This window comes from Zootoca vivipara, chromosome 2 (genome assembly GCF_963506605.1).
Source record: "Zootoca vivipara chromosome 2, rZooViv1.1, whole genome shotgun sequence".
Lineage (NCBI taxonomy): Eukaryota > Metazoa > Chordata > Lepidosauria > Squamata > Lacertidae > Zootoca > Zootoca vivipara.
This window is the reverse complement of record NC_083277.1, coordinates 83,364,004-83,389,009: the sequence shown is the minus strand read 5'-3', so window position 1 is coordinate 83,389,009 and position 25,006 is coordinate 83,364,004. Positions and strand designations below refer to the sequence as shown.

The window sequence follows — 25,006 nt, the reverse complement described above, 5'->3', positions numbered from 1 at the left end:
ACTGAGGAAGGGGAGGGTACGGGAGAGGGCATAGCTGTCCATGAATGACCCACCCACTCCAAAACACTAAAACAAATGCTCAGTGTCAACATTACTGAGCTAGAGGAGCCAATGATCTGACTCGAGGCTGTGTACAGTACACCACACACACCTTTACCTTTAAAGCACATCCGAAGCATATTATTTCCCTCACAGAATTCTGGGCACTGTAGTTTACCCCCACAGAGTTACAATTCCCAAGACCACTTAAGGAACGACAGCGCCCACAATTCTTGCATTCTGTTTCATAGATGCTTCACTGACTGGCTGACAGGCGCACACAGCATATCCTTGTCTAATTGCTTTCATTTATTGCTGCTTCTCCAATCTGACCGTAACCCTCCCCTGAGACTCAGCAAGCAGAAAAAATAGGGTAAGCTGAAAACTCCCACTCTGGTGACAGGAAACCATCCCTTAAGCTTGGGAAAAAGGGAGAGGAAGGAAACACCAAGTTCTGCTGGGATTGAACAGTATTCCCACGTTCTTTTCAGTTTTGAGCCTAGCAGGGTTAGAAAAGTGTGGGATGGCCTCCTGTATGCTAACCCTATTTGTAAGTCTTACATCTGGAATACTTAATGCCAAGCTAAGCAGCAAGTGATTTTTTTTCCAGCTACCGCCTTCTCTTCTCTAATAAACTTTCTAACACTGATAATAGTTATATCCTTCTCCTTTCTACAACCCCTTCAGGGTCTGGGATGGCCAGGTTGTTTCTGAAAGTGTTGGCGGGAGAAAGGATTTTATATGGTGTTATAGGGGTGTTTTCTGGGGGGAGGGGAAGGTCTGGATGATACCTGTGGATCCCTTCCAAATCTGTGATCCTGTGCCTCTGAGGTTAGAACCTGCAAGAGGAAACTTGTGTGGTTCCTTTTGTTAAGGCAATGGCCACAGCTGGCCAGTTAAGGGCATCTCAAAGTGTCAGCATCTCAAAGAGTGAGCTACGCTGCCATGGAGACAAAACGGGCAAGCCCTTTCCCAGCTCACCTGGCTGGATCCCAAGTCATCCCAGGAGGAGGAACAATAGGCCAAGGGGTGGGGTGGGGTGGCCTGAGTGATGGAGAGAGAGTTTGGCTGAAGCTGTAGCAGCTGAGGAGGCAAAGGCATGTTTTGCTTTATGCTGGGTCCAAAGCTGAGACTGGGGCTTTCTTGGAAACCTAATGGGGAAGCAACACCTGTTGGGGTGTTAATGTGGTGAGCCCTTCCATTCTATGGTATATATGTATAAATAAAACCATATATCCTAAGGACACCACAGTATCCATTGGCTTTCCTTCCAAGGAACTGAACCCTGGGTAAGCATGGGCACCCTTGGAGTCTCTTGTTGCTCAGAGATTGGCTTGGACACAACAATACCCATAGGCACTGCTTCCCCCCCCTAGAAAAGTAGGTGCTGGTGCTCACCATGAAGTTGTTACAGTAAGTGTCACACTTTTTAACACCAAGAGGTGCCAGTACTGCGTACCCTTGAGTACCCCTGGGGGAAAGCACTGTTTATAGGTCTGCAGATGAGCTCTGTGTCCTTCCAAGGTAGCATCAGAACTAATTCAGCTCTCCGAAGCAGCAGCGCACTGAATGCGCACCGGTGCGCACAGTTCTCCACAGACAGGTGTGGCTGCAATAAGTGACTCAGGAGCCCTGCTGTGACCAGGCCGCCCCGCTCACACCCCACTTGATTGCTGCAGCTCAATCTGTGCCACAACCTTTCCCCTCTGGCTTCCTCTTTCATCAGACTTACGGGAGCCAAGAGTACACACAAATGGGCCTTGACAGTTGGGGATTTGTGGGTGATCTCAGCTGGTTTTAATGACAGAAAGGCTTAATATATACATATAAAAAAACAAACAAATCTATTTATAGTTCACTCCCCTTATGAAGAGGATCCCTGGCCTTTTGCCTCACATTGGAAGACTCCAAGTATAACAGGGGGTTTGACAGGATGGGTTATGTCATAACTGCGTCTTTGCTTTTAACAAAGCAACGGCTGAGGTTGGAACTCACTGAAACAGTGAAAGAATCATGGGGTGGGAAGATCCGCCACCTCAGTTACATGCTGCTTTTATTGTCAATAAGATCTTTGGGCAGAAGTCCCTACAGACTGAAGAAAGGCTATTTAGGACTCTGTTGGGACAGGGCATCTGTTGACCAACCCAGGAACACTTCTCAAGCTGGACCATGATCTCCTGGGAACCTCTCCTTTTTTTTAGTCCATTCACTATGTTTGGTGTTCAGTGAAATTGCTCCCTAGACCAGGGACTTTTGATCTATTTTCGCACACTTTTCCTGCCTGTTTGCCACGTGCTGCTTGCAGTACAGTATGTCTTTCCAAGTGGTGTTTTCTCTTGTATGTTTCTGTACCAGCCCAAGAGCTTCTGCTTGCATTGTTTATAGCCTATTTGTGGTGGAATCGGTTGGGATACAACTGATGCTTTAGAACCAGCTCTGGAATCTGGTTTCTGTATCAGGAATGAGTCCTGAAATATATTAACAAAAAAGGAGTGCCTCTGAGCATGTGCTGAGTTTCTCTTCCCAGCAGGTAGCCTCTTTCCCACATGCTTAGAACTACTCCATTTTTTTGTATCTGGGTATGATACCCACATTCAAAAGAGATGCACACTGCATCAGATGCAATGTGCCCATATACTGTATGTATTTCTTTTGTGTGTGTGTGTGTGTGTGTGTGTGTGTGTGTGTGTGTGTGTGTGGTGGGGGAGTTGTCCTTTAATGCAAACACAACTGAGGCATGTGATCATTTTCTGGCTGCTCCTTGCCTGCATTTTTATGGGTCTTAAGACTCCCACAGCCGAAAAACATACATATATGCGTATGTGTTCCACACCATGTGGATTTTGTGCTCAGATATTGTTCATACATCTTTCTCAAGCATGGACAGTGTACTTCTCCTTTTGCATGGCGCCAGCTTTCTTCCAGCTGGGGGTGGCCCCCAGCTAGAAAGGAGGAAGGTAGAAAATAGAAGTGTTTATAAAGCCAGAGGAAGAAGCAGAAAGTCACAAATTGCAGCCAGTGCCACAAACACGTAGGCATCAGGTGGCAGGAGCTCTGATAGTTATGACGCACACGATGATAATTTTTTTTTGGGGGGTGGGGCAAACAGCTTTTGGGTGTCAGCCCAAGTAACATATAGGTATTAAGAGGAGATTAGTTTTGGTTGTCTACTTAATGGCCCAGATTTACATGTTCATAAATGGATATGTTGAAGCTGGAGGGCATCAGGGTCCGTGTGGTTTAAGCTGGGCCTCACTATAATTAAAAGCAGAGCCCTATGCCATTAATAGCTGTTAGTAGTCAGAACTAAATCCAAACTATTTCCTGTTTAATAACACCAGGCTCGTTTCCATCCCAAAGGCATGAAGTACAGAAGAAAGGCAGGAAAGGCAACAATGAGGCCCATTTTGCAACAGGCCTCCTATTCTTTCCCATCCCTCACTCTTACTTTAGACTCTGGGTAGCGCCTAGAAGGGCTCCCTTAGTGCTCAGGCCTGAAACCTGAAAGGAATAATATTGCTTTTGAATAAGTTAAATGGGTCAGGACAATATGGTTTTGCTTAAAGTGATGCCTGACTAGAATCCAGGATTCAGTGAAAGAATCACACTGCTCCTTTAAACATGAACCATCTCTTCTCCCTCACAAAGTGTGATCCCAGTGACAACTTTCCCTCAGACATGATGATAGTGCACAGCAGTGGGGCTGTGAAGTGGGGCAGGACTGAGGAGCCCAAGGAGGAGAGGCCAGCTGGAAAATCTTCAGCCTGTATACGTGGTGTCTAAGGGGATTTTGAATTTACCTTTCACCGGAGGGGTGGAGAAGAGAATACCTAACTGAACCATAGCTTAGTGGTGGAGAATCTGCCTTGCATGCCAAAGGCACCTGGTTCAATCCCCTGTATCTTTAGGTAGGGCTAGGGAAGATTCCCTGCTTGAAACACTGGAAAGCTGCTGCCAGTCAGTGCAGGCATTACTCGGTTAGATGGAGCAGTATAAGGCCCTGATTCAGTATAAGGCCCTGTGTGCCTATCTATCCATCTGTCTGCCATGCACATTGTGATTTTAGAGCATTGAGGTGGCCATTCTTATGCTCACATCCCCATCAGTGGCATATAAAGAGGACTGATCAATCACACACGGATTTTGAAGCGATTGCGCCACCCAAGGGCAGGAACTGCTACCAAATAATCCAGCAGAGCCCGAGCGAAACTGATTTGGGTGAGCAGAGGGCCTCCTTGGGGCCTGAAGGGAACATGCCATTCTTAACACCACAAATCCTTTCTATGGCTACAGCTCTCTGGCCTGGAGCTGCATTTATCCTCTGCTGCCCTCATATGGGATGCTACTGTACTCGCCCACTATAAAAATCTGCCTTGCAGCAAAGTCAGCAACGCAGTCACACTCCTGGGAGGAACTACCCGGGTTCTTCCTTTCTGTAGAGCTTCAATTGCAGCTCAGATTGTTGGATCAAAATCCCCCCAAACAAGCAAAATACCAAAAGAACAGGAGCTTCTGTGGAATTCCTACAAGGGAACTGCAGCTTTCTGAAATGTCTCTAATAATCTATATAAGGCAGTAGTGTAAGCAGGAAGGGGGGGGGGGAATCCTGCTGGCATAGTCCGTATTGTATTGCTATCTTTCCTTTCTTCAGCACTGCCCATTTATCACGTTTACCTGTAAATTCTATTTTTACAAATATAAAAAAAGATATGGGTGATTAGGGACACCAAGCATATACAAAGTACCTTTCCTGCCCCCACCCACTTAGAATTAAGGTATGGTCCTCCCCCCCCAGGGAAAATGGTTGCCCTCCTATGCAACACCCCCAATTAAGCATTGCCTTTACCTCCAGTGACAGCATTCTGAGTGCACAATTTACTTCCAGACAATTTTTGAAGAGGTGGGAATATTTGGCTGTGACTCACTGGTAGAGCACATGCTTTGCAAGAAAAAGATAACCCCCATGGTCCCTCCCAACTCTACAGTTCTAGGAATCTATTATCCTATGGCCCCTGTACAAGCTGTCGATCAGACAGGTTAGGCAGCTTGCTTCCCAAAATTGTCCTTGTATCCAGTTATGCCAGTTGTGGCACAGGGCCTCTTGATGGTTGCCATGTTCTGCCTGCCAATATAGAAGGGCTTGATTATATAGTGGGAATTTAACTAGGTGGCATTTAGATTTCCCAGGATGGGCTGTGATGTGTGCCTTGTTTACTTCAAACTTTCCTAACACTGCGGACCTTCACAGTGGCTTTGCCACGAAGTGACCTAGCTATTTATAGTGCAATTTCTGACAGTTCTAGAAGAAAAAACACATTGAGAAGAACACCAGTTTGTATACAGTTTGTGCAATTTCAAAACCTGCGGTGTTGAGGCAGCTCTTTAGTAATAGATTTTTCAAATGGCAGCAATGGCATGATGCAGAGCCTGAGACTGACCTTGCTGGTTCCTGCCTCTTGTGCTTTTGGCTACAAAGCTGTCACAATGGGAGTGAAGTTGCCTAAACTCCTTTTGAAGCTGAGGGTAAATGGACTCCTAGCCCCTAGCTCAGTTGGTAGAGCGAGAGGCTCTTAATCTCAGGGTTGTGAGTTCAAGCCCCATGTTGGACACAATATTCCTGCACTAGAGGGAGTTGGATTAGATGAGCCTTGTGGTCCTGTCCAACTCTCCAATTCTATGATTCTAAGTCAACATGGCCAATGGTCAGGGATGATGGGAGCTGTAGTTGAGCAACACTGCATCTGTTTTGGATCCCTGCTCCTTTATAAATCTTGAGCCAGTCATTATCTGTCTGCTTAATTGAAATACAACAGAAGTACCACTGCTTCTCTCAAAATTGGAGCATCTTACAGCACTTGATTTTTTTAAAAACAAACAAACAAGAAAATTGACTAAGAAAATCCAAGGCATGATGAAGGTCGAGAAAAGCATCTGTTGAGAGACAGCTGAGTAGCACCTGTAGGTAATTTGTATCTGGAAGAAAGCTTAATTAAAGCCATCACTTGACTCTCAAGGCTCCAGACTCCCCCAAAGCCTTACAAGTTTTCCCAGTTGTTCAATGGCTCAGCCTCTTTGCGGAACTGAGATCCCACATGCTCAGCCAAACAAAGAGCCAAATTTCACTAATTAAAAATAACTTCAAGCCCATCTCCTGCTTCCAAAGACCATCTGTCATGATGTTTGAATGCGTGCGGCCAGCAACAAAGCACATGCCACCTGCTTATTTTTAAACCCCATGAAAAATGACGGCGCTAATTTAAGAAAGGAGTTCAGCGTTCCAACGCAGAAGTCGCAGAGAAAATGTGCTCGGTGGACTGCATGCTTCACCCCATGGCTCCGCACTGTTTTTGCATTCTGGAGAGGGCAACTGATGTTGATCATAGAATCCAAAGGCCGAGAGGAATTTAGCATGTTTGTGTGCCTTCTCTAAATAATAACGAACAAGAAAGACTCTCTTGGTTTTCTAGAGGGAAACAATTTCAGCTGTTCAATCCCGGTCACTTCCGTAACTTGGTATTTTCCTCACAAGGAGCTATGAAAGGGGGAAGTGGAGATCAGGAGCATCTCTGAGGCTTGGTTCAATGCACAGTGGGCAAGAGCCACTGAGCTCAAGGCAAGTGATTACTTCTAAGCAGACATGCACAGAACTCCACTGTGAACCTTATTCCTTTCCCTCCAACTCCAGCCTCTGGAGATGCCCTTGTAACCAGATTCCCTAGGATGAATACACATTACCGTTTACCCTGACTCCAGTGTGCTCCCAACACTGGTGACTGAAGCCAAGCACACATGACATTAGCCACAATCCATATGTATCTAATAGGTTGTGTGTGCTTTTAAAGAAATATCACTGTTTGATACACTTTCCCCTCAAATGAGCTTCCATCCGAGTTGAAAGTGTGATTAAACAGAGGTGTTAGTTACAAGTAGGTAGCTGTGTTGGTCTGACGCAGTCAAAATTAAAATTAAAAATCCTTCCAGTAGCACCTTAGAGACCAACCAAGTTTGTCATGACAAACTTGGTTGGTCTCTAAGGTGCTACTGGAAGGATTTTTAAACAGAGGTGTGTACATGTCAGACACCCATTGCACATGTGCAGCTTAATGGAAGAGGAGTTCGGAGTGGGAGGGGTTGTAGGCGTGGCGAATCACTTCAGGCAGTGTGCATTGGGTGGAGACACCCCTGCCCCTCTCTGGTGCATACAGTATTACAGCAATGTAAAGTGCAGTGGGAGGGGATGACCTGGCTGCGTTTCAAGCCACTCATGTTGTGCAGCCTTAGTTTCGTAAGCTGTTGCTTTGAATCACTATGCCTAAAACTGCTCTACTAGGAGTGGAAAGGCAGAGAATGAGATGACAAAGCACACTGTTCAATCAGATGTGCCTCCAAAGCTATATTCTACCAAAACTGAAAGCAGAACTCAGAGTTTCAGGATCGAAGAATCCTTTGACCTGTGCTCTCTTGTTTCATTCCAGAACACTCCAAGTCCCCCCCCCCAAGCTCTAAGATAAAAACCATCTCTAATCCTCTTTTGCTCTAAATCTCTCCTCCACCTCCCTGCAAGTGTGTCATTTTCTATCTGTCCTCCTAGCAAAATATAATCTCCCTCTTGGTTTTTGAGACTTTTATTCTGCCAGAGCTCATTGAATTATGATGACGCCAAATTATTATGGGCCAAAGTAGGTCTACAAACAGTAGCCGGGGTGCTGTGGTGGAGCAGCAGCACTCACCTGGCCACCAGCCGGTTGCTGCTGCTTACTCACAGGTAGAAGGGGAGGGGCAAGGTGGTGGTGTGGTTGGCGTGGTGCAAACACGCCAGCAGGAGCACCAGATTGTCTCCACTGGTGGGTTCACGCTCCTCTGCATGACCGACTGCAGGTCACGTGAGCCTTGCCACCCCACCCCACTGCCTACAACCAAATTGAGAGAAGGGGGCGTATGGATTTAATTCAACTTCTTTGGACTTTGCCAGGTGATGAACATGCTCATTTCCCCTCCTGAATTGAGCTTCCTTGACATTCTTCAATATAGAAAAAGAGTAGTTGGTTTCCTTTTCAAAAGCCAGGGTGGGGGGAAGCAGCATAATGACCACATCTCCAACTGCATAATGATTTAGACTAAACAGCAGCTTAGGCAGCCTGAATGCTTTCTGTGCCACAGAGGAAGTTAGTGGGAAGCCAGTGTAGTGTAGTGGTCAGAGTGTTGGGGTAGAGAGATCTTGGTTCAAATCCCCAGACATGATGCTTCCTGGGTGACCTTGGGCCAATCGCCATCTCTGTCTAAACTAATTCTCAGGATTGTTGCGAGGATAAAAGGTGCTGGTTGGGAAGAGCCATGCATGCCATCTTGAGTTCACTGGAAGATTTATTACGTTTCTATCCCAGCCTTTCTTCCAATAAACCCAAGGCAGGATATAAATGTAATAAATATATGTTTTTACACTCTCCCTTCCCCTTCCTGCAATATTTCCCAGCTGTCACCCACAACTGCTATTTACTTTTTGCACACAAGTCTAGGGCACAACTATACGTTTCAGCTTCAATACCAGATACACTCAAATAGTACCCTCTAACTAATGCAAATGCAGCACTCTGACATATAGCCTCTGTTTCTCTCCTGCTTAAGGAAAGCACTCCTAGTCACTTACAATTGCTGAGAAACTGTAGCCTACACATTCAGCTGCAGTCCTAGGCATACGAACAAGGCAGTAAGGTCCAAATAATATACTGAGACTTATTTCTGAGAATTGCAAGGCAGGTGACAAGCGTCTCACACAGGCCTGAGTTCTTCTGGTACCTCTCTGAATATTAGATACTGCTCTTCTTCCTTTCATAGCATGCTTGGGCCTGTTTAAGAACATAGAACAAGCCCTGCTGGACAGAGGCGCCAACTCTATAGAGCTGAGGTGTCTTCGGCCCCCCACCCCCCCCAATCTTGAGGTTCTGGGCCTTGTGGCGGTTTGCCTCTCTGGGGCTTGTGGCACCAGGCCTCGTAGTGGCGGTGGCAGGCCTCAGGGCGTGGCCTCCTACTATCGGCCTCCTCCCAACGCCCATTGCGCATGATGCCCCCCACTGTTGGATGCAACTCGGCACATCTGCTGCTGGATTAATTCCACTGGTCCAACTTCCTTTCTAGCCACACACCTTAGTACTGTAGAAAGCAGCTTTGTGACAATTGAGACCAATTGTCTGCCCACTGACAATTACCTGATTATATCAGGATCACAAAGGGTTGTTACTTCTTCACCAAGGATGTGTCCTGGGCTGGTACTGCTATTTATTTATGTTTGGAAGTTAGGTGGCCCTGCAATGTCTTTATGGAGCCCAGGTGGGGCCTCTGAGAATTTTAAGTCCTCTGGAGACAGTTCACAGCAGACTTTTGTGATTATTATTAGCACACACCCTGCCACCCACATTGGCTGCTTTATGTAGAACTGAAATGCCTACAGCAGCAATACAAACAGTTTGTGTGAAAATTGTGTGAAACTAATGGCTAAAATTATCTTCAGTGAGCCTTGCTGCCCTCTTAGGATAGTCTTTGAGGAAATGAACAATCACACTAGGGAAGTGTTTCTATTATCTCTGGGGGTGAAATTTTGAATCCTATACTGTAGAGAGTTTAGAGTTTGCTGTAAAGCTTGAGGCAGACTGCTTGACTTATCCCTCCAGATGGATAAAACAACTCTTATCTGTTTCTAAAATAGCACCCTAATACAAGAATTTCCCTTACATTCCTTTTGTTGTTTAAAGGACTTGCTAAAATTCAGCGATAGGATGGCCTTTACTCGCTCAGTTAAGTGTGATGTATTCTGCTTTTTTAGAAGATACAAGACAGGTCGTATTCAGAGTGTGCCTGTCCTAGTGGTTTAAAGCATCTTAAGCATCTTAATCTTGCACATATTACTACATGCTGTCCTTTGTGTAAAGTTCTGAGAGAATATTATTCGGGTTATATCTTCATGAGACATATGAATAAGGTCCACCTAGGAGATGGTAATCTCTCTGCTGGTGCACAAGATAAAACGCACAACTGTGAAGAATGTACCTTTTCTATCTGTAGCCATTGATGTCATGGGGATTTTATTTTTTTTAAAGGAGTGTGGTATTATCTTTTCTGAGAGATTCAGAATTTTGTTTCCATAATTTTTCTTTAGGAGCTATAATTGCTCCATGAAACAGAACCAATCTGTTTTGTCTGCATGGAAGTGTCAGAGGTCTGCTGAGGGGGTGGGCAGGTGGAGCTCCATCTCTGTGGACATTGCCACTGCAGCTGCTGAAGACACAGGTGGGTGGAAGCTGTCAGTGGCATCTATAATGGGCCTGTCTAAGACAGGGAGGAGATCAATCTTAGCTGGTTCCCAAGTGGATCCAACTGCCACTAATGGGCCTTATCTGGGCCTGGAGCTCACATGGCCCCCCCCAAAAAGGGGGGGGGAGAAAACTGACCTCCACACCTTCTGTCTTAGCTGATGCAAGCTAAGCTGGATGTGGCCATGGTCCCACTCGTTGCTCAGTTCAGCTCTGCTCCTCCCCATGTAGGAGTTAGGATGAGGAGAATCAGGAATTTTATGCTTATTATACAATTTTACTCAATTTTGTGGAAGTAAATAAGTAAAGGAAAATGCAGTGGCTGGTTACAGAGAAGCTAGCTCCATGGACAGTCTTCAAAGTGCTCAGGATTTTTCACATCAGGCCTTTTCCATGGCTGTGTTTTCGCTTTATGCTCCTGTACATCTTGGGCCACAAAGAAATATTCGCAACTACCAACAGTTCCAAGAAATTGTATTTTCTTTATTGTTTTATTTTTTTTGTAACTCAACAAGTTTCCATTTTTTTAAATATTTTTAAAATTTTCATTATTATATTTTTTTTCTGTTTAATGCACTCGACCCAAAATTGGTTTGGCATGTTGAAAGGAAGGGAAGGGGACTGAAAGACAAGAGAAATGGAAAGGAGAAGGGTGGGGGGGGGGAAGAGGCAAAGTGGGCAAAAAGCAACAGTGTGGAGATTGAAATGGATCAGCACCAACCTGTAGGAGGGGGACATTGAGGGGCCAAGGGAGAGAATGAATCGCAAACCTTCCCAGCAGGCCCTGGGTTCCTGGGCTCAGGCCTTCATGCTGCCATTCGAAAGGCACAGCTTTACTGCTAAACCTGGAGGGAGCTGGGAATGAGGATGGGAGAGCAGGGAGGGTCAGCTTCAAGGAGGCAGTGTGGCCTGACCAGGGAACCAGCCTGCAGCTCTGGAAAGCAGGCTGCCATTTCCCATTACGCCACTGGGCATCCCTTTCCCTTTTTGCATCCACTTCCTGTTCCAGCACAAGTCTTTCTCACTACCTTTGCTGGGCGTGGCATATTGGTGCTCATACCTTCAATGGAATGACTGAGTGAAAATAATTGGCGTCTGGGCCCACCAGTTGGTACTAGGTGGCCCTACAGGTGTTGTTCCAACCCTTTGAAGGCCACCACTGCCCACAGAAGTGGGGAGACCCAATCTAGGGCACAGGGCTGCCTTGTGGAGGCCTGTGCCAAGCAAGGAGCTGCTGGTATAAGGAGTCCCTGTATGGCAGCCTTAGCTGGCAGAGGGAGCCCAATGCAAAAATTCACTCCCTACAAACTGGGAGACCCCAGTGTTGGAGCACACCCCTTGGTCATGCAGTTTGGGGAAGATGGGCGATTCTCCGCTTCTGAGCTCTGCTGGTTGCTAGTTCAGGCGATATATCTGTCCTTTCACGGACTCTGCAAAAGAACCACGCTTGAGGAGTTTGGAGGCAGCCTGAGAGAGTTCCTGGCAAAGAAGGGAGTGTCTTTCACTCCCCCAACAAAGGGGGAGCAGGGCATATCTGCCACTGCTTCAGAGGATTAAGCTCAGAGTGGCATTTAGAGCAGCAGATTTGGAGTTTAAATGTTGCCCTAGAGGTAGTGCTGTCCTGAACTAGCTTATGCATAAATGCCCCTCATGTTGGCTTATAGACAGCCAATTATAGAGAAGACAAAGATGGCCTAGATGAACAGAGTGCAGTTTACTTAAGTGAGGCATAGAGGCTAATTTGCCCAACTGGCTTCATGGCACAGGAATCGTGGGCCTTAATCTTGTCCTAGATTTTATCCTGCTCTCCATGCTATTCTGGTTTGAAGGCTGAAGGGGGAGTAAGCTTGAGCTAGCTTGCCCAACTGCTCTCATTGGGCCAAGGAGATGTAACTCTGGAGAAGTCAAGCGGAGTACTTTGCTAAAGTGAGTTGAGTTCATGGGTTTGCATAAGTCGTAGATGGATGGGTAGAGAAAAAGAACGACAGGCCAGGTGCCTCAGCTTAATGGGGTGCAAGCAAAGAGGGCTTCTGGCTATGCCCAGGATGGCTGGAGGTGTCAGCAGGAGTTGTTTAGGAAGCTGAGGAGGGTTTCTCATGGGGAAGCTTGAGCCCCCTCTGGCCATACAAAATGAGTGGCACCTGTTGGCTCCTGAAGCTTCACGATAAATGTGATGCCTCCTTGGTTTTTTACTATCCTACAGATTTCACATTCAAACTTTAGATACCTTTAATTCCTTTCTGTAACCCACAGATTGAGACTTCAATGATATAAAACAAGATGAATTCTGTACAAAAGTTCAGTAGAAGTCAATCTGTGCAAGGCCTAGAGCAGATATATGCAGCCTTGCCCACCATTCCACCCTAGAATGATAATGCCACTTACGTTCAAAATATCTGGACTCTGCAGTGGGTGCTGCTGGATGGCGTTTGAAGCATCTGCACCACACAGACCCAAAGAAAAATGTATAGAGCAAACTGTTACCTTCCAAGTCTTGGATTGGCTGTGGGCTGTCCCATAACATCAGAGGGGTCACAGTTTCTGAATTCTTGCTCTAAGCTAATAGGGCATTTCCTTCAAGTTGTGGATTGAGAAAAGCCTGTTTTTATCACTGCTGGATATGAGGGGAACTTGCAGTTCCCTACTGAAACGCTAAAACTGGTTAAAGGGGTAGCAAATGACACAAGAATGTAATATTGGGAGTCAAAATAGAAAGTGCAAGGATATCATGGTAGTTAAAAAGAAGAAAGGTAAATTCCATGTTAGGAAAAGGATTAAAAACAAACCAGCAATTAGCGCTACAGCATTCTTGATATCTATGGCACACCCATATGTAGAATACAATATGCAACTCTCTTCTAACAAGGGAAGTTGTTGAAAATAGGTTAAAACAGGCAGCTAAAACCAGAGGGTTGGAGCATCTTCCCCACAAAGGAAACAAAAAGATGAGTTAGGGGGGAAAAGAGATTTATGAAATCATGAAGGTATGTGAAGAGCACAAATAACCTCTCAAAATAATTACCGGTATAGCCCAGGCAGGGTATATATATATATATATATATATATAATGTAACTGGTGGGGGCAGCCCGCTTCTATCCTAGTGGTAGCTTCACTTCTCAAGTTTGGGCTGGACAGCTATACTTTCTCTGGATCCACTCTCTATTGCCAGAGGTGGGTATGATAACGGTGAACAATAATTGACAACAGGTGAGGGAGCACACATTTAGAAGAGGACAGTCTTAGCATCCACCACAGCATCCTTGGATAGCTGCTGGGACCCCTTGTGGCAGATCTCAGCTCCCCAGCTGGGGACAACACACCACTGATCAGAAGTTCTGCCGGCACCACTACCGGTGGGTGACCTTATAAGGGGTCTCCAGTTTGGGGGGGGGGCTCACCAGAAGGTGGGTCTGCCAAGGGCCCCCTCATATCTAGGGCTGGCCTTATTTCATACCAACACACAGTGGGCATACCTCTCCCCTCAGTGGCAGTAATGGCTGCAGGACTCTTCCTGGCCTATACCTGTAGTCCAAGTTAAAACAGGGGTGTGCCTCTACAGAGCTCTCTCCAAGATTTTTCCTTGCACCAAGATAAGCAGTAATAAAAGAAACAGGGCAATGGCAAAGTGCAACTAGCATGAACACGCCTTCAACGCATATGGATTCTGGCTGCCACTACCCAGCACCTGGGAGCATCTGGGCTGATTCCAGTGGCTGGTTTCCAAGACTATTCTTACAGTGGTTACTTCAATAGTGTTAGCGCCCCCTTCCTCTTGTGCCAGGACAGAACATGCCGTAACACTGATACTACAGTACTTCATAATCGTGTCAATCTTTTCATTTCAATTAAAGTCCAAATCTCAAGTACAGTGTGGACTACTCATAGCTAACATGAAGCTGGAAAGCGCAAAGCCTTGAGGTTGGGCTGCTAGAGACTCGGTCTCTACAGCTTCGCTCCAACAGGATGGATGAGGGCAGATATGTCTTTGGTTTTTTTGTTTTTGTTTTCCACATGAGGTTTCCAAATGGAGGTACCTCTTGGTGATCATACCAAGGCAGTTCCTGAACACAGGGCCTTCCTTGGGCCAATGCAGCAAATGCAAGTGGGGTGAATAAGGCCATTTGGTATTGGGGAGAGGATTGATCAGAACCATGGTTTGGTGATGGAATCAGGTAAATGGGAGTTGGGCCTTGTCCTCACAAGGGTAAGGTGTCCATCTAAGAGGGTGAGCAAGTTGGTTCTGGACCAAGATCGAAAGAGCGACAGGAAGGAGTTTGAGCCAACAGGGATTTGTCAGGATTCTCACACTACCCTTCCAACTTTCATGCAATGAGATCCTAATGAAGAATACAACCCAAACCTGTGGAAACAGTAACAAGGGCAGGGAAAACCCCACAACCCAATTCCTTGTGCCCTTTGAAAGTATGACTCTGATATAAAACAAAATACTTCTGAAAACCATTAGTCCCTATCTCTGAATCAAGTATAATTACATTAGGTTGGGTGGAGGGTGAAAAAGTAGGTGAAAAAGTCTGTGCCTATTATATGCCATGTCCCGAGATAGTAAATGATGTCAGATCAAGCTCTGTGAGCTACAGATGTATTGGGTTTCTTCTCTTTCTTTGTGGCCAACCTTTAACTAGGTTCTTTGCAGAAAATATCAATATGGGCACACAACAAGCTTCTCTTTACCAAACATGATCAAGGGGCATTCTTGGATGCTGCAAACATGCAGCTGCTAGGGGAAGCAACCATATGAACAGGACTAGCACAATGATAACACAGGGGAACACGGAGCAAGAAACTGAAAAAAGAAAGCTCACTGTCATCAGGGTTAGTGCTGTCTCCTGATGGAAAAGGAGGACTTGATTGATTGTGCTGCCACTGTACAGGGCAATTTAATATTGGCACCTTGGGTCTTAGCTGTGGCACTGGGATAAGAGATGTAAGCAGGCCACAAGGAGTGATGATGGCTCTTCTTTCCTGCCATAGCATGGCACAGAGAAAGGAACCCCCTGCCTATTCCAAGGAAGGTAAGAATGCCAAACCCTCGGCTTCTGCTTTTTACCTAGTCTCTTAGCAATTCCATTAACTGGGAGAGGACAAAAGATGCAAACGAAATAAAAGTAAGAGAACAAACATTTCAAGGCTCCAAGTGGCAAAACCACGCACCATTTCCCTTTTTGATATAACATGACATCTAGCCTGGAAGTTTCTACATAGATAAGACTTGGCTGCTTAAAAATAATGATGATGAAATGAAACTACTCTGTCCCCCCTTAGAATTCTTAAAAGCGAAGGATTTTTCTGTAACCGACAGCATTACAGCATCTTTGGGTCTTGCAGTAAAAGTGTGTTTTCCCCCACCCACAATTCCAAAGTGGCAGTTAATGAGAAAATAACCAACTTCATGTGGAGATGTATGAAAAAGGTACCTCATCCGGCAGGAAAGGGGAAATGCTTCAAGGTCACAGAAATGACGCAGTATATGTTATATATTACATAAAAATTGTGCCAAAATGTTTTTCCTCTTTTTTGATTGTAAAAATCTGCTCTCGGCGGGTTTCCCCCAGTTGTCTTTGTCAAAGAAGGGATTTCCCCCCATTTTTCCTTCCATGCTCCCATACCACACATGGGGCCAGAGCAGAGCTGAGTACCATATATCTATATATATTATATAGATATAGATATATTTAAAACCCAGACAGAAAAGTCCCTTGGTTTGTTTTTCCTTTTTTTCAAGTGAGTAAATCAATTCTCTGTTTTGTTTTTAGGATTTCATATTTACAGCATTTCAATGGGTATCACATCCCCCGCTTCCCAACCCGCCCGCCGCCCGCCCCAGAGATATGGTGTCTCTAGGTGAGACTGGTTGCTTCCCCAACTCTCCCAGGCTGAGAGTTGGTGAGAAAAGTCGGAGTTGTGCTTGAAGAGGGAGATTTGCTATTTCTTTTTCCTTTGGGTGGAAAAAAAAGTGCAGTCTGGGTTAGTGTTTTTGTTGCTGTTTTTGTTTGTTCTGTTTGTCATTTTTCTGAAGGACAATCCATCCAGTCTGGGGGGGCGGGGGAGAGTTCAACACTCCTACTTTCTCCCATGTAGTCCCAAATGTGTTCTGACGGCAGCCATATTTGCATTGCAGGATACTCCTGACGTTTGCGTCTTCGTGGGCAGGAATGAAACGGAAGGAAGGTGAGAGCAGTCTTGCATCACTTTCTAAATATTTGGAGCTGGAACTTAGCAGGCCGTGGGGGCGACTGGTGGAACTGAGTGGAACGGGAAGAGATGCTCCCTCCGCTGTCACCCCACCCCATCCCTCAGCACCTCTTACTTATTGTGCAATTTTATGTCAGGCTCGGTGGCCCTAAAGCAACTAGGAGGGGAAAGGCCACTATGTGTGGCCATACAAATGAAAAGAAATCTAAAGACAGCCACACCTCAGTGCTACTTCCTCCTTCCCCAGAAGCAACGGTGCTTTTCAAACATTCCTATGTGGGCTTTAATTTTTAAAAAAATAGAGAGAGAGGAAAGAATAAAAGCAAACCTTTCCTGCCAATTTGAAAGAGCTGAAGAACTTGATGCAAACCCTGTTGATAAACTGTGACAGTCAACAAATACTGGAAGGCAGGTTCTCAGCATAGCGTTATCTGAACAGCTCTTTCTTCTCCCCCCACCCTCATACCTTTCTCTGTCTTTTTTCTCTCTTTTTTGGCAACAGTTGAATCTAAACCCCGACTAGGCAGAGTGCCACATGGCCCTATTTGTCCCTCGTACTTTTCTGCAAAACAGGCCAATTAAGCTATGGGAAGGCGAGGGGTGGAGAGCAGGCTCTGAGCCAGGGCGCAGGGCAGGGCATTTCCCCAGGTGCCACAGTCTCTGAATGTGGAACCCTCATGGCTTTGATTTTCGTAACATTAAAAAAAGTCAACTTTTTAACTTTCCCACCCTAATTTCTTGGTTCATCCTCTGCCCCCCCCCAATTATCTAGAAGGTATTGTCAAAATAAGTCTGATCCTTTTGCCTAGATTCAGCTCTCTTTCCTCCATTGCATTTATTTGCCTGGAGAAGAAAAACGGACATAACCAGATAGGCCACATGCCAGTTTCTGTCTGGAAATCTAATTGGATGGAAGGAAAGATGGACAAAATGGCTGCCCCTCCCTTCTCCTCGGAGAAGCCCTCTGCCTCACTCAGCTCTTTCTTCCACCTTCCCTCCTCCATTCATTCCCCAGCCCTGTGCCATTCTCTTCTTCCCCACCCTTTCTTCCAGGAAAAAATTTAAATGTTCAGGTCACGGCAACAGTGCCGTATTGGGGTTTTTTTTGGGGGGGTGTTATGGTCCCTCAGTCCCTTCTCAGCCCCTCAGAGACTGGTCACCAGCTGCATTTGGCCATCTCCCTCCACTGCTGGGTTTTCTAAGCTTCCTGGGACCAAGTAGCCATCATTGCTGGGTCTCCGGACTTGGTAGTAGGCCTGGAGCTGGTTGCGCGGCACCAAGGCTGGCCGATTGGTATAGTAGATTTCATTGATGGCTTGGGCATGAGGAATCACTTCCCCAACTGCCTCAGGGCTGCTGTCCGGGTATGGGGAGTCCCTCAGGTTGGTCATACTGGTGTATAAAGAGTCCCTGTTGGGGGAAGGGGCTTGGCCATCGCCCCCCTCTGTCAGGTCAGCTGTGCAGCTCTCCGACTCCTCCAGGTCACTCTGGTAGAGGATGGATTGTGCCCTCTGAAGCAAGAGCGGCTCCTCTAAGGCCTTATACATGAGTTCAATTTCCATGTTCTCCTCATGGGTCAAGGAAGGGGCGTCAGGCACAATGGCGTCATCCTCATTGTTGGTACCCCCTCCCCCTGCAACTATGTTGGGAGGGGGAGGGGGCCCAGGGGGGTTGGAGGTCTCGGCAGAACCCCCTCCCCCCTTGACCACACCACTGCCTCCCCCTCTCAAGTTGTTATGCACCAACTCGGAGATGATCATTTTTTCAAAGGCGGCGGCATCACTCAGGTTGCGTCGGCAGTCGGCCATCTTGGTGCCATCGGTCGGGAAGTCGCCACTGCGGAGGGAGTAGCTGTTATTGAAGTTGCCATTGAGCGGGAGGGTGTCCATGCCACAGGCGTCTCGGCTGTTGTTCAGGGGGTGCTCTGTAAAGGTGGGCACATATATGGGTATTAGTGGGAGGAGGTGGGGGGGGGGAGGTCATGAACAACTCATGCTTATGCCACAGAGCAGAAGCCATTACTTGAGAACTAAGTTCTACATGGGCAGATGGTCTGCTCAAGTGGTGTGTGTGTGTGCGCCGAGGAAAAGAGCGGATAAGAAGTGTGTGTATGAAATATGTAGGGTTGTTACATGGGGAGAACTGGCTTGTGTGTATGGGAAATGATGGCAGCAACAAAAATGGAGGTAGAAGCTAAGAGAGTTGAACCTGAAGCTGAGGCTGCATGAGTGGGTAATTTATTTAACTGAATTGAAAGGGTCAGTGCACATTTCAAGCAAGGCTTATTCGAGAGTTCCTATATTGACAAGGTACTCTCTAAGACTTGATTCACACAAATAATAATAACAACAACAACTGTGGGATGAGCTATTGTTTCGGTTTGCTACTATGTTATGTATTTTTGTGTTTTTATATTGTAAACCACCCCATAATCCTCTGATGAAGGGCGGTATAGAAATCTAATAAAAACGAAATAATAACAGTAACAAGGCAATGACCACGTGCATCAGAAATCCCCTTCATTCCTTTTTTTGGAATCCCAGGGAAGGGAGGCAGAGCCTTTTCCACCAGGGCCCAGTTCAGATCAAGAAGACGGGCTCCCAGCAATTGGCCACTAGCCGAGCTGCTCTTCAAGCTTTAGTTCTTCTCCAGGGAGCAGATGAAGGTGCCACAGCTATATACAGAATCCTAGCATTTGCCTTTGCCAGCAGGATAGCACAGCCAGCCAGAATGGGGCAGCGTTGTTTGTGCAGCTGCAGCTGCAGCAGCAGCAGCAGCAGCAGCAACAGCCCCTTATCTTCCTTCTCTTCTTGTCAGCACAGGGTTAGCCAGACAGTGCTCCTTTCTACTGGACTCGAAAACAAGCATAGGAGGACTCTGATGCACATGGTAAGATGGGGCTTGGGTCTGGGGTGCTTTGGGGTTTGTTTGTTTTAAAAAGAACATATAGAACTATTGTCCTTGAATAAGATGTATAATCTTTGGGGTACTCTTCTGTTAAATTTAATCTATTTTTTCCAACAAGCATCAGATTGCAGTTCACTTCTCTTTTTTATTGTCTAGTGTGGAAATAAGCGCAGGTTTCAACTACATGTGAGTTAGGTATGCATGTGTGAAAGTACTGACACTCGTGTGGGAAAGAGGAATGCGTGCTTACTGGTTTGTTGAGTAAGATAGCAAGAGTGCAACTAAGGCATAACCTCTAAGGTAACACGTTGGCATGGCTGCTGAGCCGCACACAGCCACATGCATAACAAGGAGCACACAAGTTATCTGATCTGCCAATGGAAGAAGCCTGCGGTCTCCCCCCAGCAAAGGGTGACCTCTGGAGCTGGAGGGACCATTTGTCAGAGATGGTACAGTCAGCCCATTAGAGCACGGGGTGCACACTAAGTTAAGGGCCCATGGTTTCAACCCAGCATGCAGGGATGGGAAGGTTGGGTATCGCTGAGCTCTGCAGATGCATTTAGCTCCATCTAGTGCCCACAGCCAGAATTGCGCAAACCATGCTGCACCACCACCCGCCGAGAAATGGGAACATGAGTTAAGGGAGGAGTTCCCTCCAAAAAGCCAGCACTCCTATTCTCCCTACACACCCACTACTCGGCTCACGTCTGTGCTGCACCCACCCCCAGCCTGCCAGTCAAACTAGCAATGAAGGAAACATTACTGCGAAATGGAACTGGAAAGGAGGGACGTACTGGACTCTCGGAAGCTCCCTGCAGGCAGCATCAGTTGGGAGAGGAAGAGAAAAGAGAGAAAGAGCATTATCCAGGTGGCTGGGGCCAGTAATGCAAAATAAGACATGGCCCAAATCCTCCCTGTGGGCATAGCTCAGCGGCACAGCACCAGCTGTTTACTCCCTGGCATCTCTAGGTAGGGCTGGGACCCTGGGGAGCCACGGCCAATCAGTGTAGATAATACTGAGCAAGAGGGACCAATGGTCTGTCTCAGTACAAGGCAGGCTCTTATGCACTGGGAGAGTAAAGGAGGAGCTCCTCCACTGCCAGTTCTCCTGACCCATTCCTCCCAGCGCTTGAGGCTTGAGGAATTACATTTTTCACCAGATTCAAAAGCAGAAATCTCAGGTGTTCTTTTTGCTTTCTACCTACCCCATCCCTCGCTTTCAATAAGGAAAATGTGGAGTTCTGGGCTTGTGTGTGCAAATGGAACCCTAATTCAGTCTGGGGCATCAATCTATAGGAGAAAGTATGCTGTCCTGGGTGACGACGCCCTTACCTGGGGAGTTGAAGACAGGTGGTGAGGCAGGGTTGAAGCCCACAGACTCAGCAATGAGTGTGTTGTAAGGACTGGTCCCGCCCCGTGTCTGCAGCACGGGGTTGGTCAGCAGGTGGTTCCCCATTGTGCCTGCAAAAAGTAGTATAGGAAAAGGTGTTAGCACCGTGGAGGTAGCAAGTGACTTGAGCCTCCACATCTGGGGTTGGGGGAAAGGCTGGAGATGGGGAGGAGACTGAGTAGCTTGGCTCCATCATGACCATGTGAGCAGAACTACATTGGAGGCCACCAGAGGTAGGCAAGGAGAAAAGGTGACTCACTGGGAGAAACTGATACAGAGTTTGGTAGGGATCTCTTTCATCTGCTTGGTTGTAGAGAGTGGGGTCGGGGAGCAGCTTTGTGACTGCTCAGTTAAGGGTGGGGCAGGACTCTGGCTCACAAAGGAGATGCAAGAAGTGATTAAAAATAAAGAGTGACTGCTCACCTCGATTAAGGGTGGGAGTGCTGTTGAGATCACCCGCCATAAAGCTGGACTCAGTTTGCTTCCTTACAGTATCATTCCACATTCTCCGGATTCGGCTCTGAAAAGACAGTCCCACTCTGGATTCAGTAGGGCAGCTAGACCCCCAGGGGTATTGTGGCCTAAAAATGTCCCAGCCTCTCCTGTTCTCCAGACCAGTAATAGCAGCACCCCCCAGTCCAGTCTGCCCAATGGTACCTGCGTCCCAGTGTAGTAACGGTTGTTGCTGCGGATGGCTGAGGTCTTGAGGGAGCCCAGTGTGGCCCCTGGCGGGCTCCGTAGGCAACAGGATGCATGTCGCAGGCATTTGCTGAATTCCCGGTGAACCTGGCGCATTGTAGGGAGGAGAGTCAAGGCAGGGGAAAAGACGTGAATGGTCTGGGCTGCAGCATGGTTATTCAGGCTGGTTCTGCCCTCTTAGCTAAGCCTTTTCATCACAATCTTTACCTTCACTAGGGCAGCAATGTTCCATGAATTAATTACTTAAATTTATGAGTTTAAAACATTTACTTAAAAAGGGTCACAATTAATCAGGCAGATATTTTCTAAAGATGCAAATGCTTATTAAAAACTGCAGGTGGCAAGCATCATCTTAAAGGGGCACTCTCCCCTTTCCTCTCACGCACAGGAGGGAATGATTCTTCTAAGATGATGCCTGCTATGATACATGGGTATGTTATTTACAAACAAAAAGACCCGTCTTCCTTCAGAAACTATTTTCTTTACTTCTATGCAAACTTAGTTGATTAATTAACTAATTAATGGACTAAAACTTGTTTAATTGACTCAGTGTTTCTTGTTTTTTAATCAGGCAATAGTCCTATGCAATTCCTTTCAATTTGGACCCAAAGTCCTTGCAGAGTCGATGGTTCTCTTCTCTTTAAGGCCCCTGCATCCCCAACATGCAAGCAAGGTCGACAGCTCTGCCCAATGACCCTGGTCTCCTAAATCCCTCAGCCAGCACCTTAGAATACCAGCTCCCATTGTTCTCTACAACTTTAAGTAAAAAGTGTTGTCCTTCACTTCTGGACTACAGATACTCACCTTTTTCTGCAGTGCACAATGAAACACAAAGATGAACATGCCCTGGAAAGCATTGAAGGTGGTGAAGAGATAGGCCATGACAACAGACTCCTTGTTGATGAAGAGGAGACCAAATGCCCAGGTGAGGCCCAGGAGAAAAAGGAGAGTGATTGCCCCGAGTGCCCAAGACCTGTAGAAGGAGACACTAGTGAGTTCAGGGAATTGGGAGTCCTCACCAGCGCAAAACTAGTCTCACATCTCCCTGCTGTTATGCTATAGATGCCTCTGTACAACTTCTGACACCAAAGAAACAGTCTACAGCGCAAGACATGAACCAAACAGAACTTGGTAAGACAATGTTAGGGGGATGGAGAGAGAAAGATGGGCATGTCAGTCAGCATGTGGGAGATTCTCCCATAGTTTGCTAGTGAGGGAGTTGTGTGTCTTAAGAATTACCAGCCAAATTGTTACTACAGACCTTCAGTTGTTCTTGCCCCAGAAATGTTGACTAAACTGCCTCCTTTACACCTAACCTTTGTTGTTACCCAAGGCTTCCATTCACTGAATACAAACACAAATCACGGGACTTGTGTACTACCTGCCATTTCCTAACAACACCCCATAGTCCCAAATGTTAGTTTGGTAGTTGCTCGACCATTCGTTTATTTGTTTTTTGTTATCTCTCTCTTAAAGCTTCATAAGCACTTCCACACTTGAGTGTGCTCAGACTCTAAAGGGGCTTTTCAAAATGAAAGGCTGTGAAATGGCATGGCCATATATTTGTCGCTCGTCAGCCGTGAGATCAAAGGCACTCTCTAGTAGGTGCCCAAGAGACGGACGCTAGACATACTTCCAAGCAAACATGGTTAGGATTGGCTCAGGAGTATCCTCTTACTGTCAGTGCTCCCAATCTTTGCTCTTTGAGTGGAAAGAAGTGATCAGCTGTCTATTTGTCTTTTTCATCCAAAGTACAAAACTAAAACCACAAAGTGTTGCTGTGTTTATTTCTGACTGAGATTTGGCAACTAAAATAAACACAGAAAGAGAGCAGGAAGCAGGCTACAAAACCACACCAGCCTGTAAACAAATGCACCGGAACTCTTTGGTAAATTAACTAAAAAGAGCAGGAAAAGCAAGCATATAAAAACTGGGCTGGTAGATAGAAGTAATGGCTATATTGCCAGAAACAGTGTTAATTAGCAAAATTAAGGCTGCAATCAAAAATATGGTTATTTTGAAATATAGCCAACTTAAATCAGTAAGGCTTACTCCATGTTTACATAGTTAGGGTATAATAAATTTTGTAAGAGGTAACCTGCAAATTAGGATCAAAATACATGTGGCTTGGAGTTCTGTTACTTTAATTTTTCTTTTTAACAAAGAGCAACCGTTTGTGTGCATGTGCATACAGAGGGCTGTGTGATTTGGATCAGGGCAATAGCACAGAGAAAGCATGGTCTACCCTTTCCCCCCCTTCCTTGGTTCCATGAGGTTCATACTTTCTTAGTTCAGTATTCATTCATGTTTGAGCTTCCCAGCTCTCTCTTTTTATTTTTTACTCCTCTGGATCCTTGAGAGGTTCAGCAGCCTCCTCTGTCCACAGCACTTGCTCCAGCTACTTGGGTTAAGTATTGTTCTGGGTCAGTTGGGCAAGGTAAAGGTAGTTTATAAGGCTGTTAGGATTAACTGAACTGCATTTCTCTGCTTAGTAGACTTTAAGCTATGAGTATTTTTTTTTTACCTTAACTCAGCATTAACCAGGGTGTTCTCACCCCTCCCCACCTCTAGATTATTTTGTATGAATGAGAGTAAGAAGATGTGAACTTGTGAGTAACACGTGGCTTTTGACAGACTGGCATTTGCAAGCTATTTGCAGCACTGAGCTTGACAAATTCCCTCAAAGTGTCAGAACTCTAACCTCATTTGCTGCTTGACTCAGACAGCTCCACTGTGCTGACTGAACGAAGCAGCCTCACTCTATTCATCTGAGAGGGGGACAATTCCTTTCCTGAATGTAAGGACACTCTCTTAAAATGAGAGGATGCTGGTTTCACAGGAGCCTTTGCAACATGGTGGGTCGTGAGAAAGAGAAAGGAAAAGAAAGAAAGATCTACTCGACATAAAGATGGCCAGCAGTCCAAAGCCTTTGGTGAAGAGATCAAACAAGTGCTTCATAATGTTACCCAGTGCTGAGTGAGTCAACCCATATCCCAGCATTCTGAAAGGATCATATGAGCCCATAAAGCACTATGCTTTGACCTCTAGCCTGTTTACTCCCAGCTGTAGGTCAGGAGTGAGAGACTGCTGAGACAGACAGATGGGGTCCGCTATATTATGGTCTGGGCAAGAGGCTAGTCCCTTTAAAAGCCAAGTTGTCTGTTTTCTCTGCTCTGGCTTTGTCCCACTAAGCTGTTTTAGAAGAACCAAATACAAGGCACCACAGGAATCAGAAGGCACTGGAGATGTGCTATTAAGGTAGGGAGAAGTTTGGATCTAAGCCAAAGGATCAAAAGGAATCGAAACATAAACTCACTTGATGTTGTCCAGTCGGCTGGAGTCAGGCTTGAGGACCGACGTGTTGCGGATCATCTTGTGCAGAGTGATCATGAGGAACACTAGGTTGATCTGGGGGGATGTGTACAGATGGATGTGAGCAGGGGAAATGGA

At 46.2% G+C, this 25,006-nt stretch overlaps 1 protein-coding gene across 5 annotated transcripts in view; it reads right to left on the bottom strand.

The window, feature by feature from the left end:
- Window positions 1-10,639: 10,639 nt before the first annotated feature.
- Window positions 10,640-25,006, bottom strand: part of ADGRL1 (adhesion G protein-coupled receptor L1) — a 135,203-nt gene continuing 120,836 nt past the window's right edge. For 2 of the 5 annotated variants that reach the window (XM_060271762.1, XM_035104836.2), the window contains 7 exons: window positions 24,873-24,964; window positions 22,361-22,529; window positions 21,515-21,643; window positions 21,281-21,377; window positions 20,800-20,928; window positions 20,262-20,279; window positions 10,640-18,484 (listed from right to left, as the gene is read on the bottom strand). In XM_060271762.1, coding sequence (XP_060127745.1) covers window positions 17,706-18,484; window positions 20,262-20,279; window positions 20,800-20,928; window positions 21,281-21,377; window positions 21,515-21,643; window positions 22,361-22,529; window positions 24,873-24,964 — 1,413 coding nt within the window. In that variant the 3' untranslated portion in view covers window positions 10,640-17,705. Of the gene's footprint in view, window positions 18,485-20,230; window positions 20,280-20,799; window positions 20,929-21,280; window positions 21,378-21,514; window positions 21,644-22,360; window positions 22,530-24,872; window positions 24,965-25,006 lie in introns of all 5 variants that reach the window. The other 3 variants (XM_035104832.2, XM_060271763.1, XM_035104835.2) reach the window with 3 other exon arrangements.